At 40.7% G+C, this 25,342-nt stretch overlaps 1 protein-coding gene and 1 pseudogene across 3 annotated transcripts in view; both read right to left on the reverse strand.

Moving 5' to 3' along the window:
* The window catches only part of actn4 (actinin, alpha 4), a 63,406-nt gene extending 46,684 nt beyond the window's left edge, over positions 1–16,722 (reverse strand). The window contains exon 1 of one of the 2 annotated variants that reach the window (XM_014995526.2): positions 16,344–16,722. In XM_014995526.2, coding sequence (XP_014851012.1) covers positions 16,344–16,466 — 123 coding nt within the window. In that variant the 5' untranslated portion in view covers positions 16,467–16,722. The remainder of the gene's footprint in view (positions 1–16,343) is intronic. The other variant, XM_014995527.2, reaches the window with a different exon arrangement.
* A 5,175-nt stretch (positions 16,723–21,897) lies between these two features.
* LOC148155726 (uncharacterized) lies at positions 21,898–25,103 on the reverse strand (annotated as a pseudogene). The gene is made up of 6 exons (XR_015765138.1): positions 25,062–25,103; positions 24,334–24,376; positions 24,091–24,144; positions 23,773–24,037; positions 23,400–23,680; positions 21,898–22,277 (listed from the first exon to the last, which is right to left on the reverse strand). The product of XR_015765138.1 is annotated as an uncharacterized LOC148155726 (transcript).
* Positions 25,104–25,342: the final 239 nt, after the last annotated feature.

Raw genomic sequence — 25,342 nt, forward strand, 5'->3', positions numbered from 1 at the left:
AAACAAAGGTAGCAAACAAAGGGCCAAAGTATTTCCAAAGACAAGGAGGAAAGAAAAATCCCAAACATCTGATTATTCATCTGGTTTAATCAAAGAGGAGGAAAGTAAAAGGAAACAGTCGGATCTTTGTGTGTGTTGGAGAAAATGCGGTTGGACGGGAGTTGCAGGCTGGCCCAGTTGCCCGGCAGCAGAAGCTGCATTGTCACATTAACAGCCTCTTCCTGCCCCTCCCCCTTTCCACCCGCCTGCCGCACTGTTACCTTATAAGGCAGCAGATTTAAGTGGCGGTCGCCGCGACAACAGTGATGTAAGAGGCCGGCAAGGTGCGCCCCCCGCTGACACGCAGGAGGAGCGTCCAGGGAAATGACCGACTGCCCACCTGACCCACATCCACCACAGTTAGGAGGAAAAACTCCTCATTTTCTCTGGTATCTGGAGAATTAATGTCACTTATTCTGCCATATTTAGATCAACTGTTCAGAGTCAATCATAAAACTTCAACACACTTATTCTGCAAAAAAGAATAATCAAACACACTGATCCACTTTTTAAACAGTCAAAATTATATTGTTTCTCACTAGTCAGCAATTATTATGAAAAGAGACAATTACCAGAAAACATTTGGGGACCGTGAGGGAGGATACAATGCAAGAGGGGAATATAAGTTTAAAATCTTAACGTTTCTGTGTATTTCTGGTGTTAAGCAATGGAAAAATGTAGGCGACAATCTCAAACAAAGTCCAAATATCAGACAGTAACTTTTTTTATCAAAGCTGAGAAAACCGATGTGGGATCCCCCAAGGTTCAATCCTGGGACTCCTCCCATTTAATATACAGATTGCCACTAGCTCAGATTATAAGTTACCATACAGCTTCAGGTATTACAGCTGGAGACCAGAGATCAGGCTGAACTCTGACCTGAACCTTCAGAGCAACATAAAGACGGTTACAAAGTCGGCTGATGAACATTTCCAGGATTAGAGGACTAAAGATCTAGAGAAACTCATCCATGTGTTCATCTTTAGCCACACTGCAGAACGCTGCTGCTTGGTTCTCAATAAAACCAGGGAACCGCTGGTTCAGATTACATGCTCCTCTAATCTGGAATAAACTTCCAGAAACTGCAGAACTGCTGAAACACAGTTCCTTACAAAAGGCTAAAAATCCACCGGTCTAGAGCTAAAATTAAAGACTAAAATTAATAGTTTTCCAGTTATTAATGGCATTCCAATATTTTTAGGTTTATGTCTGTTGTTTTTACGTTTCCCTCATGTGAAGCACCTTTCCTGCTGAAATGCTTTATGTAATAAACTTGACTCAGTTTTCTGTAAAATCTCAAATCATGGAGTAAACATCAAAAAAACTGGAGTTTAGTTCAAATATATTTCAGGATTTGAAGCTGGAGCGTCTCTGACTCCCAACCCCGGCTGTTAGCTTGAATTCAGGCTTTCTTCATTTCTGTCTGATGAAAAAACAAAGCAGAGTGGCGCTTTTAGCTCCCCCTCCTTCCTGCTCCCCAGAAAGGAAAGCAGGAATGAACATGGCAACCTCAACATTTTTGTGACTCTGTGGTTGTTGCATCAGCTGCTGCTTCTTCTCCTTCAGCAGCGCCAAGTCAGACGATGAGTGTTGACTTTTTGGCAGGAGCTGCGTATAAAGTCTCTCCTTCACCAAGTCTTCTCCTTAACTGTAATTAAAACAGTAAAAACCGAATATTTATGCAAAATGTTTACAGCTGGATAAAGTTGCGATTGCATTCCAAGTTGCAAAAATAAGGTTGTTCTGTGAGGCCTCCAGAACGAGGAGCAGCATGTTTGCTCCTCTGAGTTTCCGCTTGTTGACGACCCATGCAGTAACATCCACCCCCCCGCTACCAAAGTTCAGCTTGGTCACACATTCCACAGCGCAGCCGGGCCTTTATGGTTTTATGATTCACAGACTTCAACCAGCAGAGTGAGTGAAACGGATTCAAAGGCAAATCAGCATGCAAAGCAGCCATCATTCAACAGCAGGCAGGACGGCTAACGGAGTGAAGCCGGGACTCGGTTTACATCGCCGCAGTTTAAATTAGAACAGCTGCAGGACTGTAGGTTCAGTTTACATGTGAGGCCAAAACGATTAATCGGTTGTTGAAATAATCGTCAGCTAAAGTAACTTGATTAATCATTAACTGGAGTATACATAATCAAAGAACGCCAAGCTCAGGGCAGAAATCAAACAAAACTGTACAGATTTCTACATTTTGTATTTAAAGTAAAAAAATAAACCTTTTCCGGTAAAAAATATTCAACCCAGAACTCCTCAAGGGGCAGTTTTAGTTTCATCTGGTTCAAATTCCATTGAAAAATCTTTTTTAAAGGACCCTTTTCTTCCAATTAATTCATCCAAAAATTAAAAGAAAAAAAAAAGACCAGATCAAATGTCAGAAGCGTTTAGCTGCAAATGCATCCTTTGCTTCAAATAAGCAAGAGTTCACCAAAGAAATGCTGCAATAAGATATTTATTGTCTTACTTAGATGAATTGCATTTATTTACTTGCAACTTTTAATGCGTTTCGAAAAGAGAGCAAACAAATAAATCTGCAGGATGTGCAAGTTTTTTTATCCGATTAATCGTCTGAATACCCAATTAATCATCAGAGCAATTGATTAATCGATTACTACAGCCATCCTTTGCAGACCTTTCTGCATGACCAACATCACATCTGTGACCTTCCTACGAACATTGATCATGTTTACTATACATGTGACCAATCAGATGGTGTTTTATTCCCGGGCAGTTTGGGAGCAGATCCGTCCAACCACATCAGCCTAAAACTTTACGTTAATGTAACTCCGGGAACCTCGTGCTCCAGATAATCACAGACTGAACTGGTAAAAACCCACATTTCCCCTCAGAAGGCCTGATGGCTGCAGCTGTGGGAGGGGTCCATATTATCTCTTTAAAATAAGCCTGATATCAAGAAAACCACCACTGCCATCTGGATTCATGTGTCATTTGATGGATCCAGCCCTAAAAACAAAACAAAAAGTTCTGGCTTTCAACCAGTCAGTTTAAAAAAAGGCACCAAACTGAGTGGAGGAACCCGAGTTTTTCTGTTAGTTTTTCTTTAAATGATACATGTTGATGCTGAAAAAGACTGAAAATGGTGACAAAGCAGCAACTCTACATTAAAAAGCCTTCAGAAAACGGCTAACTGAGAACACTTTTAAGATTGTATCCTTAGAAATTACGTTTTCTAGAAGTTACACAAAACCTTTCCAAGAAACTTTGGTCTAGTTTCTGGTACAAATGTCTTCATAAATTGAAATAAGACAAAACTAACGTACAAGTAACTTTTCAGCAATTATTTCCCTTATAACATTATAAAAACGACTTATTAAAGTGAAACGATCCTCTTAATGTGTGCCGAGATGTTTGCATTAGAAACTAGACCAACATTCTTGGTTATCTTCTGCGTTTTTGCAGTTGGACGTGGTTTGACCTTTGAACTAATTGGATTCATTTTGCAGCTTTTGCAGGAGAGCTGCCGCCTGTGATGAGTAAAAACACAGAGTGCAACTTCCTCTTGCAGCCTCACACCTCGGCTGCTTCCTGCTCTCCAGTACCGTTTCTCAGAACCGAACCGGGTCGTGATCGTGAGATAACTCGACACCGGCTGCTTCGGCTCGGCGACTCTCTGACTCCTGTGACAGCTTCTCATCAGCCGGGAGTTTCACCGAGGAAATCCTCACTCAGACTTCGGTCACACAGTCGCAGCAGTTGAACGGCAGTGCAGCTTCGGGGGTTGTTGCTAAGCGACGCAAGACCACGGCGACTTATTTTTAGGAGGCTTAAAATGCTTCTGTAGGTTGAACAAAATTGGACGGTTGAGCTGAGTTTTTATCTGCTCAGTGTGGTTTGTGAATGCGGCGAAGAAAAACGACATCATTTTGAAGGCGTTGATGAAGTGAAGCCGGCGCGGGGTCGCGAGTGTCGCCGTGCGTTTACTACAGCGCGGTGAGTCAGGGGAGCCGTCTCTGCTAGCGGCAGCAGGGTAATCCCTGCAGGCTCGCTTTGATTGGATCAGACAGGATCGTGAGGGCACAGGACTTCCCTGACCCACATGGAGATCGGTGCAGCTGCAGGAAAAGCTGCAGCTTTGTGACAGTTTATCCAGCAAACAATGGCTGCACTTCTCCACTCCATGCCTTTTGTTCCCATGTTGACATTTAAAATACAAAACCAACCAGCCATTAAAGTTCTGCATATACATTCAGCTTTAAGCACCGTAAACAATTACCAGCGTTGCAAATCCCCGAAACTGCTGAACAGCAGTTTTTAGATAGGACTGAATCGATTAATCGTGATTAATTGATTGCTTGAATAATCGCCACCTAATGTTCTGTTCTGGGGACGACTGTGGGACCTCTGGAGATGATGGCGCAAGGGAGGATTCTTCATAAAATCTATAAATTTATGGACATCCTGTCCATCCTCTTCATGAGACTATGGGGAAACAGTGTCTTCAGTCAGAGGCTTCTTCAGATTCACTGTAATACAGACTGCTACAAGAGCAGTTTCCTGCCAACAGCCATCACTACCTACAGTAACTGATGACTGAATTAATACAAGTTATTTAATTTCCTTTGGAAATCAAAGTATCTGTGAATTCGATTAATCATTGAGTAGACAGATTTTTTTAAATAAAATGGCCATTTCCAATAAATGTCATTGCATTTCAAGCATTAAAATGTTAATTTCCTGATTTAAAAAAAGAATAGAATTGTTTACTTGCATCTTTTAATATTGCATAATGAAAGGTTTAAGTGGTTAAAAGAAAAATCTGCAGAAGGTGCCATTTTTCAGTTGATTAATCGTCAGAACAATTGGTTACCAAGCTCTGATGTTGGCTCTTCTACAGATACTAAAACATTAAGAAACATCTGTGTTTGTATTAAGCAGCAGGAACTCTCTGCTCTTTGATTCAGCATCCAATGAGGTTTCCCCATCTGGTCCATTAACACCCGGAGTGACACAAGCAGTGATCCGTCGGCGTTTCGGGCCCGACGTGGAGGACTCGCCCACCGTTTGCTGCTGCGGCGGCAGCGGCTTTATTTAAAGGAGGGAGAGGAGCTGAAAAACCACAGAAACCTCAGAGCCTTCCTTCCCCTTTCTGCCACGGCTCCCAGACACGACCGCTCCACCCAGTCCTCGCCCTTTAGTCACCCTTATTCGCTCTGATTCACGAAAGTTGAAAATTGGCAATAAATTGTTTTTAAAAATGAGGGTTAAAAGGCTTAAATCAATATTAAAACCAATATATTTTTCTCACCTGGACCAGAGAGTTGTTCTGATCCAGAAAAGAACCAGAACCTGATCCAGATGTGACTCTCCTAATCTTGGAGGACTTCTGGCACGTTTTTATTTTTAATCACAAACATCTGTCTGCATCATCTCAGCAAACTGACATTTTCTTCTCTTACAAATTTAGTGTTAAATTTGCTCATTTATGTCTTCATAGTCATGAAAAATTATCGTTTTCTTGCACATTTTCAACTTTCTAGCATCTGAGTTTAAGTTTTTCTTGCAAATATGTGAAATAAATGTTTAATCTACTCATTTATCCGTAATGACCCTAATCCTAACCTGCAGGGAGACATTATCATGCCTGGGAGTAAAGCTTTGTCTGCTTGCATGCATAATGTAAACAAACCGACATTTAAAGGCTGCATCATGATAACACTGTCTTCCTTTGTTTATCCAGAACAATAATGTTCATGAATGTTTGGAAATGTTGAGCTGCTGCTTCGTTTAAGGGGTTTCACTGCATGTTTATGGATTTCTGGAGGAGCCTGAGGGTTTTATTCCTCTGTGAAACAGAAACGAAGAGCTGAACGTCTCAGTGTTCCCCCAGAGAAAGTAGAGCAGACAGAAACCAACCCGTCCCACCAGATGATTCCTGAAAACAACCAAAGGCAGAACCAGAGAGCCCGGTTCCCGTTTCTTTAACCGAGTGCATCGAGGGACAATCTGATGAGCTCTGAGGAACCTGACGGCTGGGAACGACCGCTAAATATTTAACGCGACTCCTCTGTGGCCTGAAACCAACATGAGCTCCACCGACGCCCAGCGGGGCGGTTCTGGAGAGAACAGGCCTCAGTCGGGACTCAAGTCCTGCAGGACGATCCGGCTCTGGTGTCACCGCAGATGAAGACGGCAGCGGCGCTCGTCCACGCTTCATAAAACGATAAATGTTGTCATGTCTGTGCATCTTCGCCCCGTTTCCAACTTGCTAAATGATTCAGGAGGAGAAATCAGAGACGGAGCCTGAATCAGGTCCGTTTGCTCCAGAACCAGCCGCCATGGCCCAGCTGGGTTCGGCTCAAAACACACCACAAGTTATCGATTAATCGATTATTTAGCGATTAATCGGATAAATAAAATGTCACATTCTGCAGATCTCTTTCAAGTCTTTTTGTGCAAGAAATGCATAAAAAATGTGAAGAAACAAATTCCTTTTATTAAGCAACAGAAAAATACATTTATTAAAATGCAATAAGATAGCATTCATTTAGTGAACGCCTTATTTGTAACTAAGGATGCATCTGCAGTTAAAAATGCTTCAACAACAAAGCTCAGCTCTTTATGTTTGACTTAACACAGTGCAGTGCTGATCTAGTGGTAGAGAAAGTGATTAATCGATTAATAATTGGATGAAAAAGTTACGTAATAAATATTTTAACAGAATTTAAACTGGTGAAGCTGTTTATTTGTACAGTTTGACTTAATTACAGCTTTGTCTACTTTGTTCTTTCATCAATGGTCCTATTTTTGAGTCTGTATTCAAGTCAAGTTAACGATTAATCAGTTACTAACTTAGTTAACAATTATCTCAATAATCGATTAATCACAATTAATCATTTGAGCGTTAGGTTAAGTTATCGGTTTTCACCCAAAGACTGGGCACCAGAACCTCTGCAAGGATAAAACGGTACAGATGATGAATGAATGGAAAAATATTTAGTCTAAATAATAATACAGAGTCAAATGGCCTCTTGATGACAACTAAATGTTGTCATTTGTTGTAGATTATAATCTGTATCACTTTTTTAGACTCCAAATGATAAACATTTTGAAATTCATGTCAGAAAAGTTCCTAAATTTGGACTAAAACTGACCAGGAAGTGTTGGAAACCTCCTGTTTCTCGGCAGACAGAAACCCTGACAAGTTGTGGGTTTGATTCTGGTGTAATACCACAGCTCAGAGGTTTGGTCAGCTGAACCGCGGCTCCACAGCACAAGAGGCTTTACAGGCCGTTTCCCCAACACGCCCTGAATGGAGAAGAACCCGTCTAGGTGTGGCCGTACGAGCAGAGCACCAGCCGACTGAGCTGCAGAACAGCAGCGTTACTCCAAAATATCAAACTCCCTCAAATCATTTCTGCTTCACTTTGACTAAAACACAGGAATAAAGAGAAATGATCTCCGTTTCAACAGGTTATTCTGGGTTGGCCGTTAGACATCACACCTCAGATGCGCTCGTTTTGCTTCGTGCCGTTGGCGTTCCAGCAGCGGGATGTTTGGCGAGCGCTGAGTGACGAAGCCAACCGCTGGAAGAGAAGCGACAGGAGGAAGAGAAGAAGACGGACAGAGAACAGGCCCGTCTGGTTTGGTGCTGCTCAGGCGCTTTGTCTCGTTACTGTCGGGATAATTACTGCTCAAGACGGAGTAATGACACAGATCATTACAACTAAACATCACCATTACAACTCGCATGTTCTAATGGAGTCAGACTGGCTGGACTGAACATCAACAATCAGCTGGTTTTTCTTCATGATCAAACATTTCACCGACCATAACACGACTGAGACAAAAAGACTGTTTGGCTTGTTTTCCCTCCTGACAGTCCTGAAGGTTTAGTCTGATCTGCTCTGAGTCAAACCAACCTGTTCCCCTCCTGGCCTGTGGGGGTGCTGCACCAAGAACCACTGAAGGAAACGACACAAAAACCTCTGAAGACACTGAGAGCAACTTCCTTCTTCACCAAACAGAAACCAAAATGGAGGCGTCAGATTTTAGCGGTTGAAGGATTTCTCTTTAGTCGTTGGCTTTAGTTGAGTCATAATTTCTCCCGTTAGCCCTAAGCTACTGCGTTTGTTATGGTTGTATTTACCCAGAATACCCTGCGATGTAGTCTACTTCCTGCTTTTGGAGCGGTCTCCAGTCCGCTTGGCGTTCACATTCAAACTGAACCAGAGTTCACTTCAACTGAAACCAGACCGAGGTTTGCAGGTGAACCGGAGTTAGCTTAGTATACACTTCTCAAATGAACCGGACTTTGACTAGGCAAACGGACTGGAGTTGGATTGAAGCGGATCAAACAGGGCTGGAGGGAAAAAGTTCTAGTTCCACCAGCAGATTATAGATTATTTCACTTATAACAAAACATGTTAGAGTAGAACTCGTACTTTTTTTATCTATATTAAGGAATTATTTACGTAAAATAAGCTATTGCATGTTGCTGAAAAGTTACTTCCAAGTTAGTTTTTGCACTTTTTTTCCCAAGTGTAATATGTTTGCACTAAAAACAAGATTAAAATACTTGGTAAGATTTTGTGTTTTTGCAGGGAATTCCTACAGTGAAGCTGCTGAAGGTGCAAACGTGTAATTTTCCACCCTGAAGTCGTCAGCCGTTAGCTGAGAATAAAAAGGATTAACTGCAGAAGTGGAAAGTGAAGTCGTTGCAGCAACATAAATTCATTAAAGCCTCATATAATCAGCGCTCTGATCTCCGTCTGCTTCGTCTCTCTGGACTGAACTCTGCAGCTCAGACCCGACTGAACGATCCACTCGCTTCGTTTCTGCTCCAGAAAGCTGCACCTGCTGGGGTTTTTTAAAAACATGCAGCGTGATCGCGCCAAACAGGCCGACCTCATGCTAAAACCGAATCCGTCTCACACTGTCAGTTGATGTTTGCAGCTTAAAATATCAATGCATGTAGTTGTGGATTAGTTTTTCACACGCTGCGTCTGTTTTAACTTCTCCTTTAAACGAACAGACACGCATAAAAACAAAAGCTGCATTCAAAATATTTCACTGAATGCTTGCAGACAACAAAGTACTTCTCATTTCTGGAACAGTGAAGTTTAAAATGCATTTTGGTGATTTAAATATAAATAGATGTTAAAACTGAGGAAGAAGTTAAACACAATGCTGGAGTTTGTTTTGCAGCGACGCTTCCCCCTCAACTTCTGGCCTGCTGATTTCAACAATGAGGTTTTTCGGACATTTAGTTCTGCAATTCTGCACTAAAACCCAAATCACACAAACTGTGCATAAATACATCCTCTCACGTCAAAGCAGCACCTTACAAACCGCCCTCACAGGGTGCTGAGCAACGTGTTAGGAGTGTGGGAAGGTCTATGTTTAAGCTCTGAGGTGAGGCACCAAGCAGAGGTTGGTGCTGAGCTCTGCTGCTCTCAGTCAGCTGCAGGACGACAGCGGCGCTACGAACAGCCGATTCCAAAAATAAAGAGCCCTGCAGAGCTGAGAGGCTCAGAATAGAGGCTGCAGATAGAAACGCCGAGCGCTTTCTGCAGCCATGGAGACGGACGAGAGATGCTGAGCCATCTCCAGACGAGATGCATCACTACGCCGTAAAACACTGAGGCTAAAAATCACAGTGCTGCTGCAGCAGGAACGGCCGTTGGTGTGAAACATCTGTTGATAATCCAGTAAAAAAGGATTTATTTACCACAGACTGCAGCACAAAAACAGGATGTGGATCAAAGCATTAGATGAGTAACAGATTAATCCACTATTCTGATGATTAATCAATAAGTACAGACTATCATGGCAATTAATCCATCAAATATTCTGCCAATCTATTTTGGCAAATGATTAATCAACTGACGATTAATCAATAAGTGTATAAACAATTAATGAAATTTTTTAAATTGGTGGATTCTGCAGCTGTTTCTCTTGGACTTTAAAGTCTCTGTTCAATATTAGCACAAAAAATAAAAATGCAAACAATTCTGTTTATTCTACAGAATGTGATTCTGTTCTCACTGTAGATCTGATCACCGTTTTGCATTAACTGACAGAAATCGGTGCTTCACAGCACATTTTATTTTGTTTACAGAAATTGAACCTGATGAAGCTAAAACTGCAACTTGAGGAGATCCAAGTAAAACATCTACAGGAATTTTTTGTATCTTAACAGCAAAATGTTTATTTTTGTAAAGTTTTGGTTTAATTACTGCTCTCAATATGTTGTTCTTTTAGTAATTTTCTTTTGTGAGTCTATACTCCAGTTAATGATTCATCAGTCACTAAATCAGCTGATTAATCGTTTAATCATGATTAATTGCTTCAGCCCTTGGTATAAGCTCCTCGGTTTATTTCTCTGCATTAAAATGAAAAAGCTGCACACCTGGTTTCACTTTAAACCCAATCAAGCCTCCTCCTCTGCTGCCACGCCCAACCAAACATCCATTTGTGTTGCTGCTTTCCAACAAAGCCCAAACTCTTTCCAGGATTCAAGCAGGACGCGCCGACCAGAACGAGCTCGACATTCTTTACGCACTGAGAAACTGACTGTGCGCCGAAACAACAAAAAAAGAAATAAAACTGGAGTGGAAGCTAACGGCATCAGCAGGCCGCTGGCTGCCGACCAGCAGGAAATTCTTGGTCGGTAGGAAATGCCGCTCGCTAATCCTGAGTGAACGATCAGATCAGCAGCTGAAGCTCTGAGTTCTGCAGCTTTATGGGACCCAGACCCAATGTGAGCTCTGCTAGCCGTTCTCCTGCTGCCGTGCAGAACCAGGCCACCCCACCCCCAGCTTCAGCCCGGACCCCCCCGCCGCCTCCGGCCCTGCAGCCCACCAAAGGAATGTTTCCTCTGAGCGAAGCCAGGGGCAGAACAGAGACACAAAAGCAGGGGGAGCGGAGCGACATTCCTGCCTCCGTCGGCTCGGACCGGGGCGTTGCTCAGGCCAGCAGAACCCGGATCGGTCCGGAGGGCTTTCCCACAGCTGACCTGGAATCAGCTGGGGCCGCCGGCGCCTCCAGCAGGGCAGATGCTTCTGCAGGGAGGCTTCCCAAACGCCCCACAGGACAGAGGAAAACGACGATTTACTGAAAAGCTGCTTGTAAAGGAGAAGCAGGAGAAACGACTCAGCAACTCATCTGACATTTTGTTTGAGCAAAAACTAAAACCTGAACCAGATTTCTCTTCTGCAGCTCATCATAACTGTCATGTTGCTGAATATTCAGAAAATCATCTCCAAATCTTTTACCATTTTCTAAAAGATTTAGCAACTAAACTGCAAAAGAAAAACGGATGCAGAGAAAGTAACCTGGTCACAGGCAGCGTCCGCATTGCAAAGATAAAATCTCACCAAGCCGTTTTGTCCTGTGAAAATATTTTAATACACTTAAAACATGAAAACTAACTTAACTTTTCAGCAAGACAGAGGAGCTTGTTTTAGTCAATAATTCCTTAATGTTGATAAAAGGTTCTTGTAATACTGGCAGTTTATTTTAGTCATTTAAAACATGTCTGATCAGTGAATTAATCTGCCAGTGGAACCAGCACTTTAAAACTAATAATCAACTTAAATCAAGCTGTGATATATTGATGAAATGTTTGTTAGTTTGTCTCATTCTGGGTATAAAATGATATTTGCAGTAGAAACTAAACCAAAATATTTGGTAAAATTTGGAGTTTTTACAGTAACAGTCTTTGCAATTGACATATTTTGACTGGAATCAAGCAGGAAAAACGTTGAAAAGTGAATTGAACAGTTTTACTTCCTCTAACATTTAAAGAAGCTCAACCTTATGTTCACAGCCTGTTGCTTCATGCACAGGAAGTAGATCTGGAGGTGTGTGAACAAGCAGTCGCTTCTGTTGGTCCATACAGTTAAAGATGATCCATGCAGCTGCCGCATCCTGCAGGCATGCATCGCTGCTTCACCTTCAGATCACACAGCAAAGCTGTGCAGCTCACACTTTAAAAGTTCTCTCTTCTTTCTGCCATGCCCAATCTGTTGCATCATTGATCACCATTAATTCGCAGGGAGGCCTGCTGCAGCGTGGCCTGCTGCAGCGTGGCCTGCTGCAGCGTGGCCTGCTGCAGCGGGTGGCGCTGTGGGGAACGGCCGGGTCCGTTTGGAAGAACCGCTCGTCCCGAGCCGAACAGGGAAAGCTTGCCACAGTGGGCGGTAAAAAGAACAAACAAACATTGTGTCTCGCTGCCCACCTCACAAACAATGCATCAAAGAGGAGAGGAGAGGAGAGGAGAGGAGAGGAGAGGAGAGGAGAGGAGAGGAGAGGAGAGGAGAGGAGAGGAGAGGAGAGGAGAGGAGAGGAGAGGAGAGGAGAGGAGATGAAGCCCTGGTGTTGGAACCAGAGCTTCATTAATATTATTTACCTAAGCAAACTCCGACATGTTGCTGAAAAGTTACTTGCAAGTTAGTAAATTTGAAATGACAAAACTGATATTTGCTGAAGAAATTAGACCAAAAATACTTTGTGATATTTTGTATTTTTGCAGTGTGTTCAGGTTTTCATGCACAAAGCCTCATTTTTAATAAAATCCAGAGTGTTTTGCAGCAGGAAGCGTAATGATGGGCCCGGTAGCGCGACCTCTGACCCCGCTGGACCAGAAACGACTCAAGGCGATCAGAAAGTACAAGCCAACATTTAGAAACATTTCTATCTCCCCGCGTTGGTAACAAATGTTTAAAAAGCGCAAACAGAGGTCAGAACATTGTTAGCTTATCTCTTCTCTCACTGCAGATGATAATCTGTCACTTTTTAATTCATTCACAGACGATGGAGTCAGATTTAAAGACATTCTTTGAGATTAAATAGTAACTGTTGGATTATTTTCTGCAGATTTTCAGAAACTTTCCTGCAAATTCCTCTTTTTTTGCTCTATATGCAAATAATGTTTTATTCAAGATTATCTTTGGGAAATCGGCGCCTCATTCAGCTGGGTTTCTGTGTCTCTCTCCTGATGGAGCAGACTATGAGACACAGACAGTTCACACTTTACTGAGACATTTTGCACTGACTGGTCGTGATTTAGTCGCCTAAAACACTCAGGACTGGCCGAGCTGCCATGCAGACGGAGGAAAACACTGAACCAAGGGAGAAAATCCTCCAGACGGACGATTTTCTCCCGTTTCACAGCAAAAGTTTATCAAATTACAGCAAGGCTGAAACGATTAATCATTTCAATCATGATTAACCGATTACTGAAATAATCACCAGCTAATTTAGTAATCGATTATTCATTAACTGGAGTATACAGACTAAAAAACAGTCTGTATACTGTTTTTTAGTATACAGACTGTTACAACGGAGAGCTGTAATTAGTTTGTAAATGTTCTAAAAATGAATCTCCTACTAAGCATCTCCTGCATCCCAATTATTAATCGATTAATCAAAACGATGAACACTTTATTGATGTCAGAAGGATTTTTTACTGCAGATGCATCGTTTTCTAGAAATGATAAAATTTTTACTAAAGGAATGCTGCATTTGCATTTTAGGCAAAAAACTGTTTTAACAACTGGAGCTGTAACTTGGGCCTCCTTCCTGGGAATCAGTCGGGACCCAAACGTCAGAAACGGGACCGGCGTGCGGAAACCCCTGCGGTGGCATCGCGCTGCAACACGACATGTTTCAGCTTGTGGCGGCTCTTCGAGCAGCGAAGGCAGAGGAGAGGAACAAAAAACAAAAAAGGCTTAATGACATGTTTGTCAGGAGGGGGAGCTTCGCCTGTAATAAAGTGCAGCTAAGTGGACCCGGCTGGGCTCGGTTCTGCAGCTCCAGGCTGCTGGGAAACGTTGCTCAGGGAAACCTGAAAGTTGACAACTTGAGTTTGACCTTTTTGTGCCAGAAACAAAGAAAACGTTCCCACACTCATCATGTTCACCTCGTCTCTCTTCAAATTCAAGAACTTTTCAAACGTTTCCAGCAGACGATCAATAAGTCACTGAGCCGTTAGGAATAGTAACAAACTGTTAAGGTAAATGACCTTCCTGCTCAAATTAAATCCAAAACTTAATATGTAAAGAAAGTTGCACAATAAAAAAAAACATGCTCATGTTTTCTGGCTTTTAGCAAATTTAAATATTTTTGTTGATTCGAACCAACCTAAAAGAAAAGTTTAATCTGATTTGACTTCAGACAGCGAGAAAAACAACATCTGTCTTTTTATTTGACGTATGAAAATATCTGGTTTCAACTGTAAATATTTTACAAATTTAAGCCTTTATTAAGACATTAGATTACACTCAACTACAAAGCTGTGCAGTCTGAACATCAAGCACCTTCCAAACCTTGAAAACACCTGATAGAAATTCAAGCACCTGTATGAACCCTGAGACTTTCCCTCCTTTTCCCCGAGCATTAAACCCTGCGAGGAATTTGCTCTGTGGGTCTGAACCGCAGGCCTCGCTGTGTTAATCATTTCTAAGGTGACTTTTTCCTTTCTGACGACTAAATGAGTCTGTGCACAAACAACGCCCACCCAGTCCAGCACAGGACGGGAATGTGTGGCAGTTAAAGTAAAAAAACGCACGTGAAGATGCTTGGCATCCCGTCACACCACCAAACAGGCATCCAGCCTATTTAAACAATGCATGGGGAACACACCCTCTGAACATTAGCGTAAAAAAAAGTTTTAATGAGTTTAAGGTATGGGAACACGGAGGGGAAACGGCTCAGATATATTTCAGTGTTCCTCCATTCTTCTGTTGTTGGAATGAAATGAGCAGTCAGAAAACAGAAACTTTACGCCCAGCAGCCGCAGCAGCTCTGCTTCAGAAGAAAAACATTTCAGCCCAGTTTTAGATCCCAAAGTCTCCAAACCGAAGCGACCAAATCCCAGCAGCTTTACAGGTATTCTGCACCTCAATGGAGGGCTGTTTCACACCTTGGTGAAGAATGTGGGCTGGATTAAACCCACCCTGGTTCAAAATCAGACAGCCGCTGCAGGACAATATGCTCATTAAGAAGTTATTACACTCAGTTTGTGGGCTGTGAAACTTTTCATTCTGTTCTGATTCAATCGTCTGGAATCGTCCAGTCAATGCAAGACTTCTCCAAGTTTCCTGGGTTTGGTACTGGAACTGATCCAAAATGGCCCAGATTACCAACAAACATTCAAATAGGGCTGCAAGTCAAAATTATATTAGTAACAGATTATTCTACTGATCATTTTTGAAACTGACAAAGAATTGGCACAATATTAGAAATGCATTAAAAGATCCAAATAAACCAATAATTTAATTTGTTTTTAGTAAAATAAGCATTTCATTGGCAAAACCAAAGCATTCCTTTAGAGTAAACTTGATTATTTGTATCAAAGGATCCATCTGCAGCTAAAAACATACTATAAAATAATACCTGAACAGCAAAAGGAGACTTTTTTACAGAATTTGGACCAAGCGAAGCTAAAGGAGTTATGGGTTGAACATGTTTACAAACAAATGTTTATTTTTTATCTCATTTGTAAAATGTGTAATTTTTGTGCAGTTTTTGTTGCTTAGTTTCTGCTGTGTGTCATTTCAGTGAAAGGCCTTTTTGAGTCTATAGCCAGTTAATGATTAACTGGTGACTAAATTAGTCGGCTTTTATTTCAATCATTCTTGATTTTCTCAATCGTTTGAATCTCTTTGGAAGGAATGTCTCAGATTTTTAAAAAAATGTTTGTTGTACACAATCTAAGTGGGTCCAACATCGAACACTTTCTGAAGCTTCAGCAATAAAAAGTTTTAAGGATCAAAACTATGATTTTAAAAAATCTACCATGAGTTGAAGCAGTGGTATAAAGCCAATTAAACTCTTAAAAACTGAGATTTACGTTTCATAAACAGAATAAAACTTAAATTTTGGGGTCTAAATGGTCCAGATTGGTTTTACCAGATTAAAGTAATTCAGAATGAGAACTATAACTGATTTAAAGTGGTGATATGGTCCATTTGGCGGGTTCGGTTTGATTCCACCAACTGGTATCGGTCGGATCCTCCAGAAACTCGACGAACAGCGGAACCAGGCTGGAGCCAGCGGAACCGGCCGCCCTCCACACAAACCCCGCCTGATGTGCCATCATCAGGCCGAACAGCTCCGCACAATCTCAGCTTCGGTTTCTACCAACAATCCGGGTCCGTTTCCGCTCAGAGAGACGCAAAAAGAAGAGCAACGAAGATGGAAATTGGGTTTTCTAAAAGAGTGAAAGCTGGTTTAAATCTCACAGAACCAGGCTTTCACCGAGGCCCGTGTTCGGTCTCTGACCCCCACACGTCCATTTTCTTTCAGCTGGGCCCCGACTCGGGCTGCCTTACCTTCCGCTGCTGCTTCTCCCAGGCCGGGTCCAGCAGCAGGTCCCGGTCCCAGTCGTTCTCCTGCTCCATGTAGGTCTGCGCCCCGCCGGCAGACTGGTTGTTGGTGGAGTGATAATCTACCATGTCAGCACAGGAAACCTCAGTGCTTCGCGGAGAAACTGTCACAGGTTCGAAAAATAAAAAACAAAAACCCGGCGAAGGGGGAGAGAAAAAGCCCAAATCAAAGAGGTGAGGGTGGGGAGGGACAACCGAGGAAACGGTCCGTGTTCGTCCAGCCGTGAGAGGCTCTTTAACGTAATCAGTCTCCGGTGTGTGCAGTCAGAAGATCCCGCTGCTGCTGCTGAGAAGAAAAGCTCTCAGTGAAACGGTGTGGCTGCTGGGAGGAGGAGGAGGAGGAACCGGCCGCTCCTTCTGCCTCAACCTACTCCGCCATTACGGTTGGAACACTTCCGGTTATGCCCTTCAAAGTAAAGCTCAACCAGCCGCCACCGAAATCAGTAGTTTGGAAAAAGAAAAAGAACTGGTTTAGAGCAGCGGTGTCCAAATTGCGGCTCGGGGGCCATTTTCGGCTCTCTGAAGGATTTTGTGTGGCCCCTGACCTCAGTGGAAGCACATGTGGTTGATGCAGATGGGCTCTTCTGGAAGGGAAATTGTATTCAAGATGAATTACAAAGCAGCTTGACTAATTCGTCATCCTGATACTAATGGATATTTCACAAAGCTCACTCAGGTTTAAGTCCAGAATATGGAACAATTGGCATTTTTAAAAAATCTGTGACTTATATTTGTGAGTTTTGTACTTTCTTTTTATATTACTTAGTATTTAAATACATTTTCTTATTTAGGCCTTCTTGTGCCTTTAGTAAAGGTAATGATAATGATAGTGATTTTACACACATTTTTAATATTTTCCCAAAAAATTAACTGATAACTTTATCATTTGTAATACAATATTAGAAAAACATTAAAACATGCTAATTAATAAATTATTTCTTTTAATAACCACATTATTGTTTGATGTAATAGTGTGCAGTTGATTATTTGTAGAAAATAATGCTAAGAGCTGTACAGACTGATCCAAAAGATTGATAATATCAATAGCAAGTCAGCAATATTGGATCAATACTAACATGATAAGATCAATACATTGGTTTTAAATATCAATTATCAAAACACTTCATTAGTTGTAAACATATCTCACTGTTTACTAACAATTTTACTTTAGAAAGTTTGTGTTACATTTTTTGGAAATTCGTCCACGTCCAAAGCTTTAATTTTGAAGGAACCTTCACATATTTTCTGTTGGTTTTATCTGTTAGCTTGACAGAACCAGTTTTCTCCTGTAGCTAATACGGACCGGTCCAGCTCATGAATATAAATCTACTGTTTCAGCGTGAGTTGCTCACCCAATAAAGAGTGAAATTTAAAAACAAGGTCACAAACAAAAAATATACACACAAAAAAATAATAATAGTAAAAATTACGTAATTAATGAAGAAATTCAGACTTTGTAATGAAGGAAGATAATTTAGGTCAGTTATGCATGATTTGTGTCACATCATCACTTGGAGCATGATAGGCACATAAGCTGAAACGTGATAGGTAGATTTCAAAATAAAAGTACCTCTTATTTTGTAACATGTAAATTGTCTACGTTCTCTTGGGTTTCAATTTTTCAGTTAAGAATTTTCAAATGTAAACTTTATAAACTTTCATATTTCATGAATTTACAGTGTTTTTCCAAACGCTTGGTGAACATTTAAATTTAAGTAAAACTAGCTATTTCTGCAACATTAGCCTGGGACGTCGCCTGTAGATGCTAAACTCTTCTAAAACTTTATACAACACAGCTGGAGAGAAAATCATGTTTTCAAAGTTGGAGATTTTTTTAGCTAAACAATTATTATTGATTCTACCAATGAAAAATAACAAAAATCAAATCCCAACTGTTTCCTTTTCATATACAAGCAAGCATTAGCGCTAGCTAAAAAAATACTTTTTTTTTTTTACAATAATTAGTTTTAAAAAAAAGAAGTATTTTTGACATAACTGCAATCATTTCATTTTGTAAATCAATATTTATTTTTGTGGTGTTCTCTAAGTTTTTGCAGGCCTGTGAATACTCTGCAAGAACAGAGATAATTCCTCTGTCTCCAGGTGACAAGGACATAAAAATGTTGTTTCTTTCTAATGTTTTAAACTGATTTGAATAATTAATTGAACTTGATGCAATTATTAATAACTAGCATCAGTTGGAATGTTTGTGGCTGAAGTGAAATTATTTTTTTTCGTAAAATGCTTTGAGATGATGTGATGTGAATTGGTGCTATAGAAATAAGCTGAACTGATTTTTTTTTTTGTAATTTAGCATTGTTAGCTACTTCACTAGCATTTTATGCCACAAGCCCAAGTAGCAGCAAAAAAATTGGCCTTATTAGCTACTACACCACAGGATGTTAGCATTTATGCTACAACACAACTACATGCTACAAAAAGCTAATGTTAGCTTTCAGAACTAGGCAATAAAAGAAACTAACATTAGTTACTTGTACTGTTAGCACCTTAGTGCAGTGAGTTACTATTAGAAGCACAAAATGTGGAAATTACAGTTCAGTGACGTTGGTTCTATTAACTGTTGAATATTTGCTCAGTTTGAGAGACACTTTAATTTAATATGTCACTGTTCTTCCTGTCAGCAGAAGCTAGCCTAGCATGCTAGTGGCTATCAAGCCTCACAGCATTAGTTATTTCCCAACTTGCAGAACACGAATAATTATCTATTAAAGTAGAAGTGGAAGGAAAAATGTTGCTTTTATGTTCTTGTTTATTAACATGGTAAAGTGGATTTTGCATCCAATTGCTCAGCCAATTATTGAGGATACTTTTATTTACCGTTACATCTTGATTTGCATTCAGTCAAATACACAGAAAATATATATTTTTAACAGAAAATCTGGCATCGCTCATAAATTTTGCTGGTTAAGAAACTTTTTATTTCTAATTTAAAAGGTTTTTAGATTTTTATTGCTTTTATCAGCAAAATTTACTTGCTAAAGCTATAACATGAAACAGAAAAAGACAACTTTTAGTATGCAGTGTTCTGTTAAGAAATATCGAACCAAACCACAGGTTTCCTGAAGCAAAGTGACCTGGGCTGCAGTTCCATTCATCGCTCCTGCCAGGAGGCGCCTTGCACTGATTGTACGGTGACTCTCCTGCCTGCAGGAGCAACCAGCAGAAGTAGGTCACACTGTCTTGGCAGATTAGTGTCACCATAGCTGGTGGGGGATATACACACTGTAATAGTAACGTAAATCAACAGCTCTGTGATTGGTCAGCTCAGAAATATTCACAGCATGACATCACAATGTTTTCAGTCTCTAAAAGGTTGAATGAACAAGAAACTCCCAGATTTAGCTGCTGATGTTTCCACAGCAGGTTATGATGAACTTTGAAAAACTATATGGTTACTGTATATAAAACTGTTTTATTGGATAATAAAACAGTTTTATATACAGTAACCATATAGTTTTTCTGTTTATAAAAAACAAAGGATATTTCAGATGTTTTATGAACAACCACAAAAGAGATCAAATAATTACAATTTAAAATATCAGAAAACTGATCACAATAAAAAATACTAATGGAAATAAATATATAACAAATAATGTAAAATGAGAAATATTTACAGTTTAAGAAACACAATAAAAATAGTGAATAATAAGATATCTAAAAGATGCATAAGAAGATTACTGATAAAAAACCTAATGTGCACATAAACTAGCTTCAGAAAAAGGAAGCAATAAAACTATAAAAATATTAATAGGAAGATAAATAATTATCAAAACATTAACTTAATTAACAACAATAGAATAGTAAATGAAACACAAGAAATATCTGCAACAATAATTTAATAAACTGAAATAATAAAAGAGTGAAAAGACAAAAGCATAATAAATAAATACTGGTAATAGAGATAAATCTAGAAAAAAAAGTTAAGTAAATTTATGAAAGAAAGAAAAAATCTGGAAGTGAGAAAAATGTCAATATAATGTCAGAAGATTTCAGCGGTTCTTAAAATTTCTTCTCCAACATCCAAACAAACAAACTAATGCAAAATTCACATTTACTGCGAAACAGACAATGTGGCGCCGGGAGACACGAATCCTTGTGTTTTGGCTCCCCCTGCTGGTCCAGCGTGTACCAACAGATAAAACAGTCTGGTGCATTTCTCTTATTTTCATTTTCGACATTTACAAAACAGTAAGTGCATTTCTCAAAACAATTTGTACAAATAGCAAAAAATGCCTACAAAAGCCAATGTCTTCCTCAAAACACTTAATTCCTCTCAGGATTCACCTGGGAGCAAGTTACCGAAAAATGTTTAGAAATATGCTCGGCAACTATGGAGAGCCATTTCAGCCAAAATTAAATAAATAAATAAGCCAAATGAATATGTATTAAATAAATAAATAAATAAATAAATAAATAAATAAAATTAAGAATAAAGAATCCAATTACTTACTTATTTATTTAATTTAGGCTGAAATGGCTCTCCATATACAACCAAAGCACAACAACACGCTGGGTCATGGGAAAGACAACATGAACCTGAGTAACATCACAAACAGAGGAACATATTCGGACTCAGATATTCCCCATCTGTAGCCGTATTTTTAAAAATCCTTCCATGTTTTTGGCTCCAGTAACTATTAGTGACAAATGATCTGCGCTTTGTGGGATCTTAATGATTCTGACTCAGATTTGTTTGAAGCAAAACTATACAGAATAAATATTGTTAATATACCAACACAGTGCATGTTGTCAGCAAAAGAAAAAAAACATTCTGTATGACTAGAACCTTTTAGGCATTTTAGACTTATCAAAAGTAATTTTGTATTCAAGATGAAAATTACTTTTTGTACTTGTACTTTTTTACTGTACTTGAGTAAAACAGTCCAACCTGTACTTTTACTATTACTAGAATATTTTTCATGTAAGTATCTGTACTTCAGAGAATGTGAGTACTTTGGGCTAAATGTAGGAAATGAGCTTTGGGATATTTTCCAAAGTCTAAGTGGAAGATCTGGATTATTTTTAGTAGGAAAGTAATTCCCTTTGTTGATGTGGGAATATTCATATTTAATAAAAATAAATGTTCATATCTATTGTAACAACACAAATATATTTCCTATAGCAACTAGAAGTTCATACCTGCAGTTAGCTGTTATCACCACTAGAGGCCAGCAGGTTATTGTGTTAAAGTATTAAAAATTAATTACTTATTTCTTTGTTTTACCTTTGGTGGTTATATAATATGCTTCATGTTTGTTTTTAAAGCAGAAAATATTTGTCTTTTGATAACCAATCTTTTGTAATAAGTAGAACCACATCTATCCGGAGACTTTTACTGGAACGCGTTCTTTGCTTTACCTTAATAAGCTTTTATTTAATTTATTGAAGTGTTTTGAAAGAAAATCCTACTGAGAATAAACCTGAATAAATTTGAGCCCTAAAGAATATAAAAACTAACAATAACAACAATAATAATGCATTTTATTTGTAGTGGTTGTAGTTTATTGACTTTATTGAATGTAGCGTAGTAGAAGAATAAACAAAGTTATATATAAACAAAATACATTTAAAACAAAAGCAAACAAAACAAAAGAAGAACAGCAGTAAAGTATATCATCTTTAAATTTTTAAAAAGTTTTGATCAGACGCCACTGCCACAGATCTAAAAAACAGCTGTGGGGAGAATTAAAATTCTTTATAAAGTAGTTTGTTTAACCTTCAACCGACTGGCTGAAGATCAGGCTGAAAACCAGACAGCCAGTCTCCACCCTCGTCCCCCCAGCAGAGGCGCAGGACGACACACCACCGATCCTGAAGTGTCCTGTGTCCAGCCTCTGCAGCTGCCCACAGCTGCTGCAGACTAGGGCTGAAACGATTCCTCGAATGATTCGAGTACCTCGATTACTAAAATTCCTCGAGGAAAATTTACCTGCCTCGAAGCTTCGTTAATTTATGTTTTATTAGTTAGCGCACCGTGTTCCGGCCGGGACTTCATTTGCGTTGCGCGGAGCTCTCACTTCCGCCTCTGAGTTGTTGACAAAAGCTAAGTCTCAGCGGCATAAAGTCCAATCTTCAAGATTGGCCCGTGGGGATTTTATTGATTGATGATAATGCCCGACTTTTTATCGTTTTTGGGGAACCAATAAGCATCCTTAAAATGACTGGGGAATGCCTGGAGTACGGCAGCATTTCTCCTCCGGGGCTGCTGGTTGAAAGCGAACGGCGGGAAGAGCGCTGAGGTGAGCGGATAGCCTGAACAGGGCGGGCGGCTGAGTAGCTGATGCTTACCGTGTAAATGTAGCTTTACCGACGAACCGCACAATAAATTTCATATCCCGGTCTGAAGAAACGGGTGGCGGAGCGCATCGGACATGGCTGGTAGATGAGTTTCTGAGTGTGACCAGTGAAGGTGTGTAAATATCCCGTATTGCTTCCCCCCGTGTTCGTCCCCCGGTCTAACGGTTCGTCAGTCCGCTGGTCTATTTCCTCCCCTCCACCCCATCTTACGTTCGTTCATTCGCCCTCTCCTCCCACTCCAGGCGGCATTTCCCGTATTTTCAAACCCAAAGCGTGACAGGTTAGGTGGCAAGGTGAGTTTAATTAATCTATTAAACTCACTGAAGATGAATACATAAACTAAAAGCTGGATTGTAGACATTTTTTATAAGCATATTTGTGAGCCTGCCTCTTTGTTATTAAATTCAATATAATTTCAGATTTTTCTATAACTTTTCTTCTGGTTAACTTAGAAAGTGAGCTATTATTGTTACAGGTTAGTTTTCTAAACTACAAAAAAGCAACTGTTAGGGATGCTCAAATATGAAAAATTGGACTGATATTGATATCTGATAGTAACACCGCTATTATGCCAGATTTACCAATATTTCATTTTATAATTTTTTTTATCCGATTACTCGATTAATCGTAAGAATAATCGATAGATTACTCGATTACTAAAATATTCGTTTACAACAGCCCTACTGCAGACGTAGCGTTTCAGCTGCCGCCGCTTGGTGGGGGCCGGCGTCAGCCGCCTTCCTCCTCCTGTACGCTGGAGGAGCAACAGGAGCGGGAGGAGGAAGTCCCTAGGTGGAGGGTTGCTCCTCAGGGAGCTGGGATTCAAAGGGCTGCCTTTGCCCCACCTGGACCAAGGTCGGCTCCTTTGCGGGAAGCAGTGGTTGTTCAGAGGCAGCTGGAGCAGGGATGAGAGAACCCCCTGCTCCAGCACGGTCCTCTCCCACTGCTTCTCCCATTGGTCAAACCTGCAGACACAAAGACAGACCGGAGTCAGACCTTTGACCTCTGAGTACGTCTTCAGGAAATGAGGAGCCTCCAGGTCAGTGACGGCTCTCACCACTGCAAGATGATTCGCTGGTTCAACTCGAAAAGCTGTATTATGGTCTGAGCCATCAGCCGCAGCCTGGCCAGCACCGCCACGCAGTCCGCATGGATGAGGGACCGCCTGGTCCTCATGGGCCCTCTGACCCGAGTGGCTGCAGGGTGCAGGCGGCAGAGCCGGCTGCAAATGGCCTCCACCAGGCGACCGGCGTCCGGCCACCTTGCAGGGCCTGAGTTCACACCAAGGAGGCACCAGGAGTGACAGGATCCATGCTGACGTCCTCAATCACACGGCCACTCTGCTGGTGCAGGTAGTCGAACCCGATGAGCTCACCTAGGACGAAGCAGGAAGGGGAAACGCTGAAAAGCCACTCCTGGAGGTTCACTTCTGTAGGACAGGTTGTCTTTTTCACATCAGTTACCTGATGAAATCCTCAACCATCTGACAACCAAGCACCCTTTGGCTTTTCTGGTTGAGGGTGTGTTGAGGCGGACACTGTAGGACAGCAGACCTGATGAGGACGAGGGTGGGGTTGGAGGCGTCCCTCCCCCCCTCTCAAACGACGTGGGCCCTCACCTCCCCTGCTGGGAACCCTCAGCATCAGGGTCCCATTGGGAGCCTGGTGGAGTTTTCAATGTTCTGACTAAAAACATTGGATTATAACAATAATAGAATCATGAGAGAACAATAGAAATAATGGCATCAACATAAAAAATAACAACAGCATCCCAGTCAATGTTATAATGAATTTCAACTCACAGCCATGTTGAATTAGTTCAATGATGAAACTGGAGAAATGATACAAAGAGAACAGTGTAATTGGGAGGCTGGACCACAGCACTTCACCCTCATAACCTCTGCCGAGCCTCATCTCTCCATCCCTTCCCGCATTTTAATTGAAAAACAGTCAGGCAATAAAAATCAGGTTAAACTCGTCGACTTTCACAGAGTTTAGGGTTTATTTAAATCACTTAAAACTCGCTTCGTCCTGTTCTAAACACTCATATAACTTTAGCTCATACGTGAGCACAGCATCACATTTCTGTCTTGTGCTACAAAACCGTTACTTGGCTTATTAAATGCGGAAAAAATGAAATCCTACAATCGTTTTTCATGAACGGAGACAACGGGGTAACTGAAGCTAGCCGACAACTTTAGCCAGCCCACGAAACACGACATTTCGCCGTTTTGTCCACTATAAACCGTCACTTGCCTTTAAAATACACTCTAATACATTCAACATGTTGATATTGGAAACATTCATCCGGCGGAAAACCACAAAGTCCGTAAAATTTAGGTCTTACTGATCCGTACGGTCCGCTGGCAATGGCGGTGACAAACGACATATCCGATGAAACCCGACTGCGGCCGAATGTTTTCCGTGAATTGGAACAAGCGAGGCTTCTAATTGGGTGGCTCAAGCTTGATTCTTAATTCTTTCTTTCTTTCTTTCTTTCTTTCTTTCTTTCTTTCTTTCTTTCTTTCTTTCTTTCTTTCTTAATTCTAACACTTAAATGCTGTTATTATTAAACTTACCTTTTATTATATCCTTAAGATTATGAGAATGCGGGAATTTTTCAGCTTG

The sequence above is a fragment of the Poecilia mexicana genome, unplaced genomic scaffold (assembly GCF_051168715.1).
Source record: "Poecilia mexicana isolate PSO_F unplaced genomic scaffold, ASM5116871v1 scaffold_13, whole genome shotgun sequence".
NCBI lineage: Eukaryota > Metazoa > Chordata > Actinopteri > Cyprinodontiformes > Poeciliidae > Poecilia > Poecilia mexicana.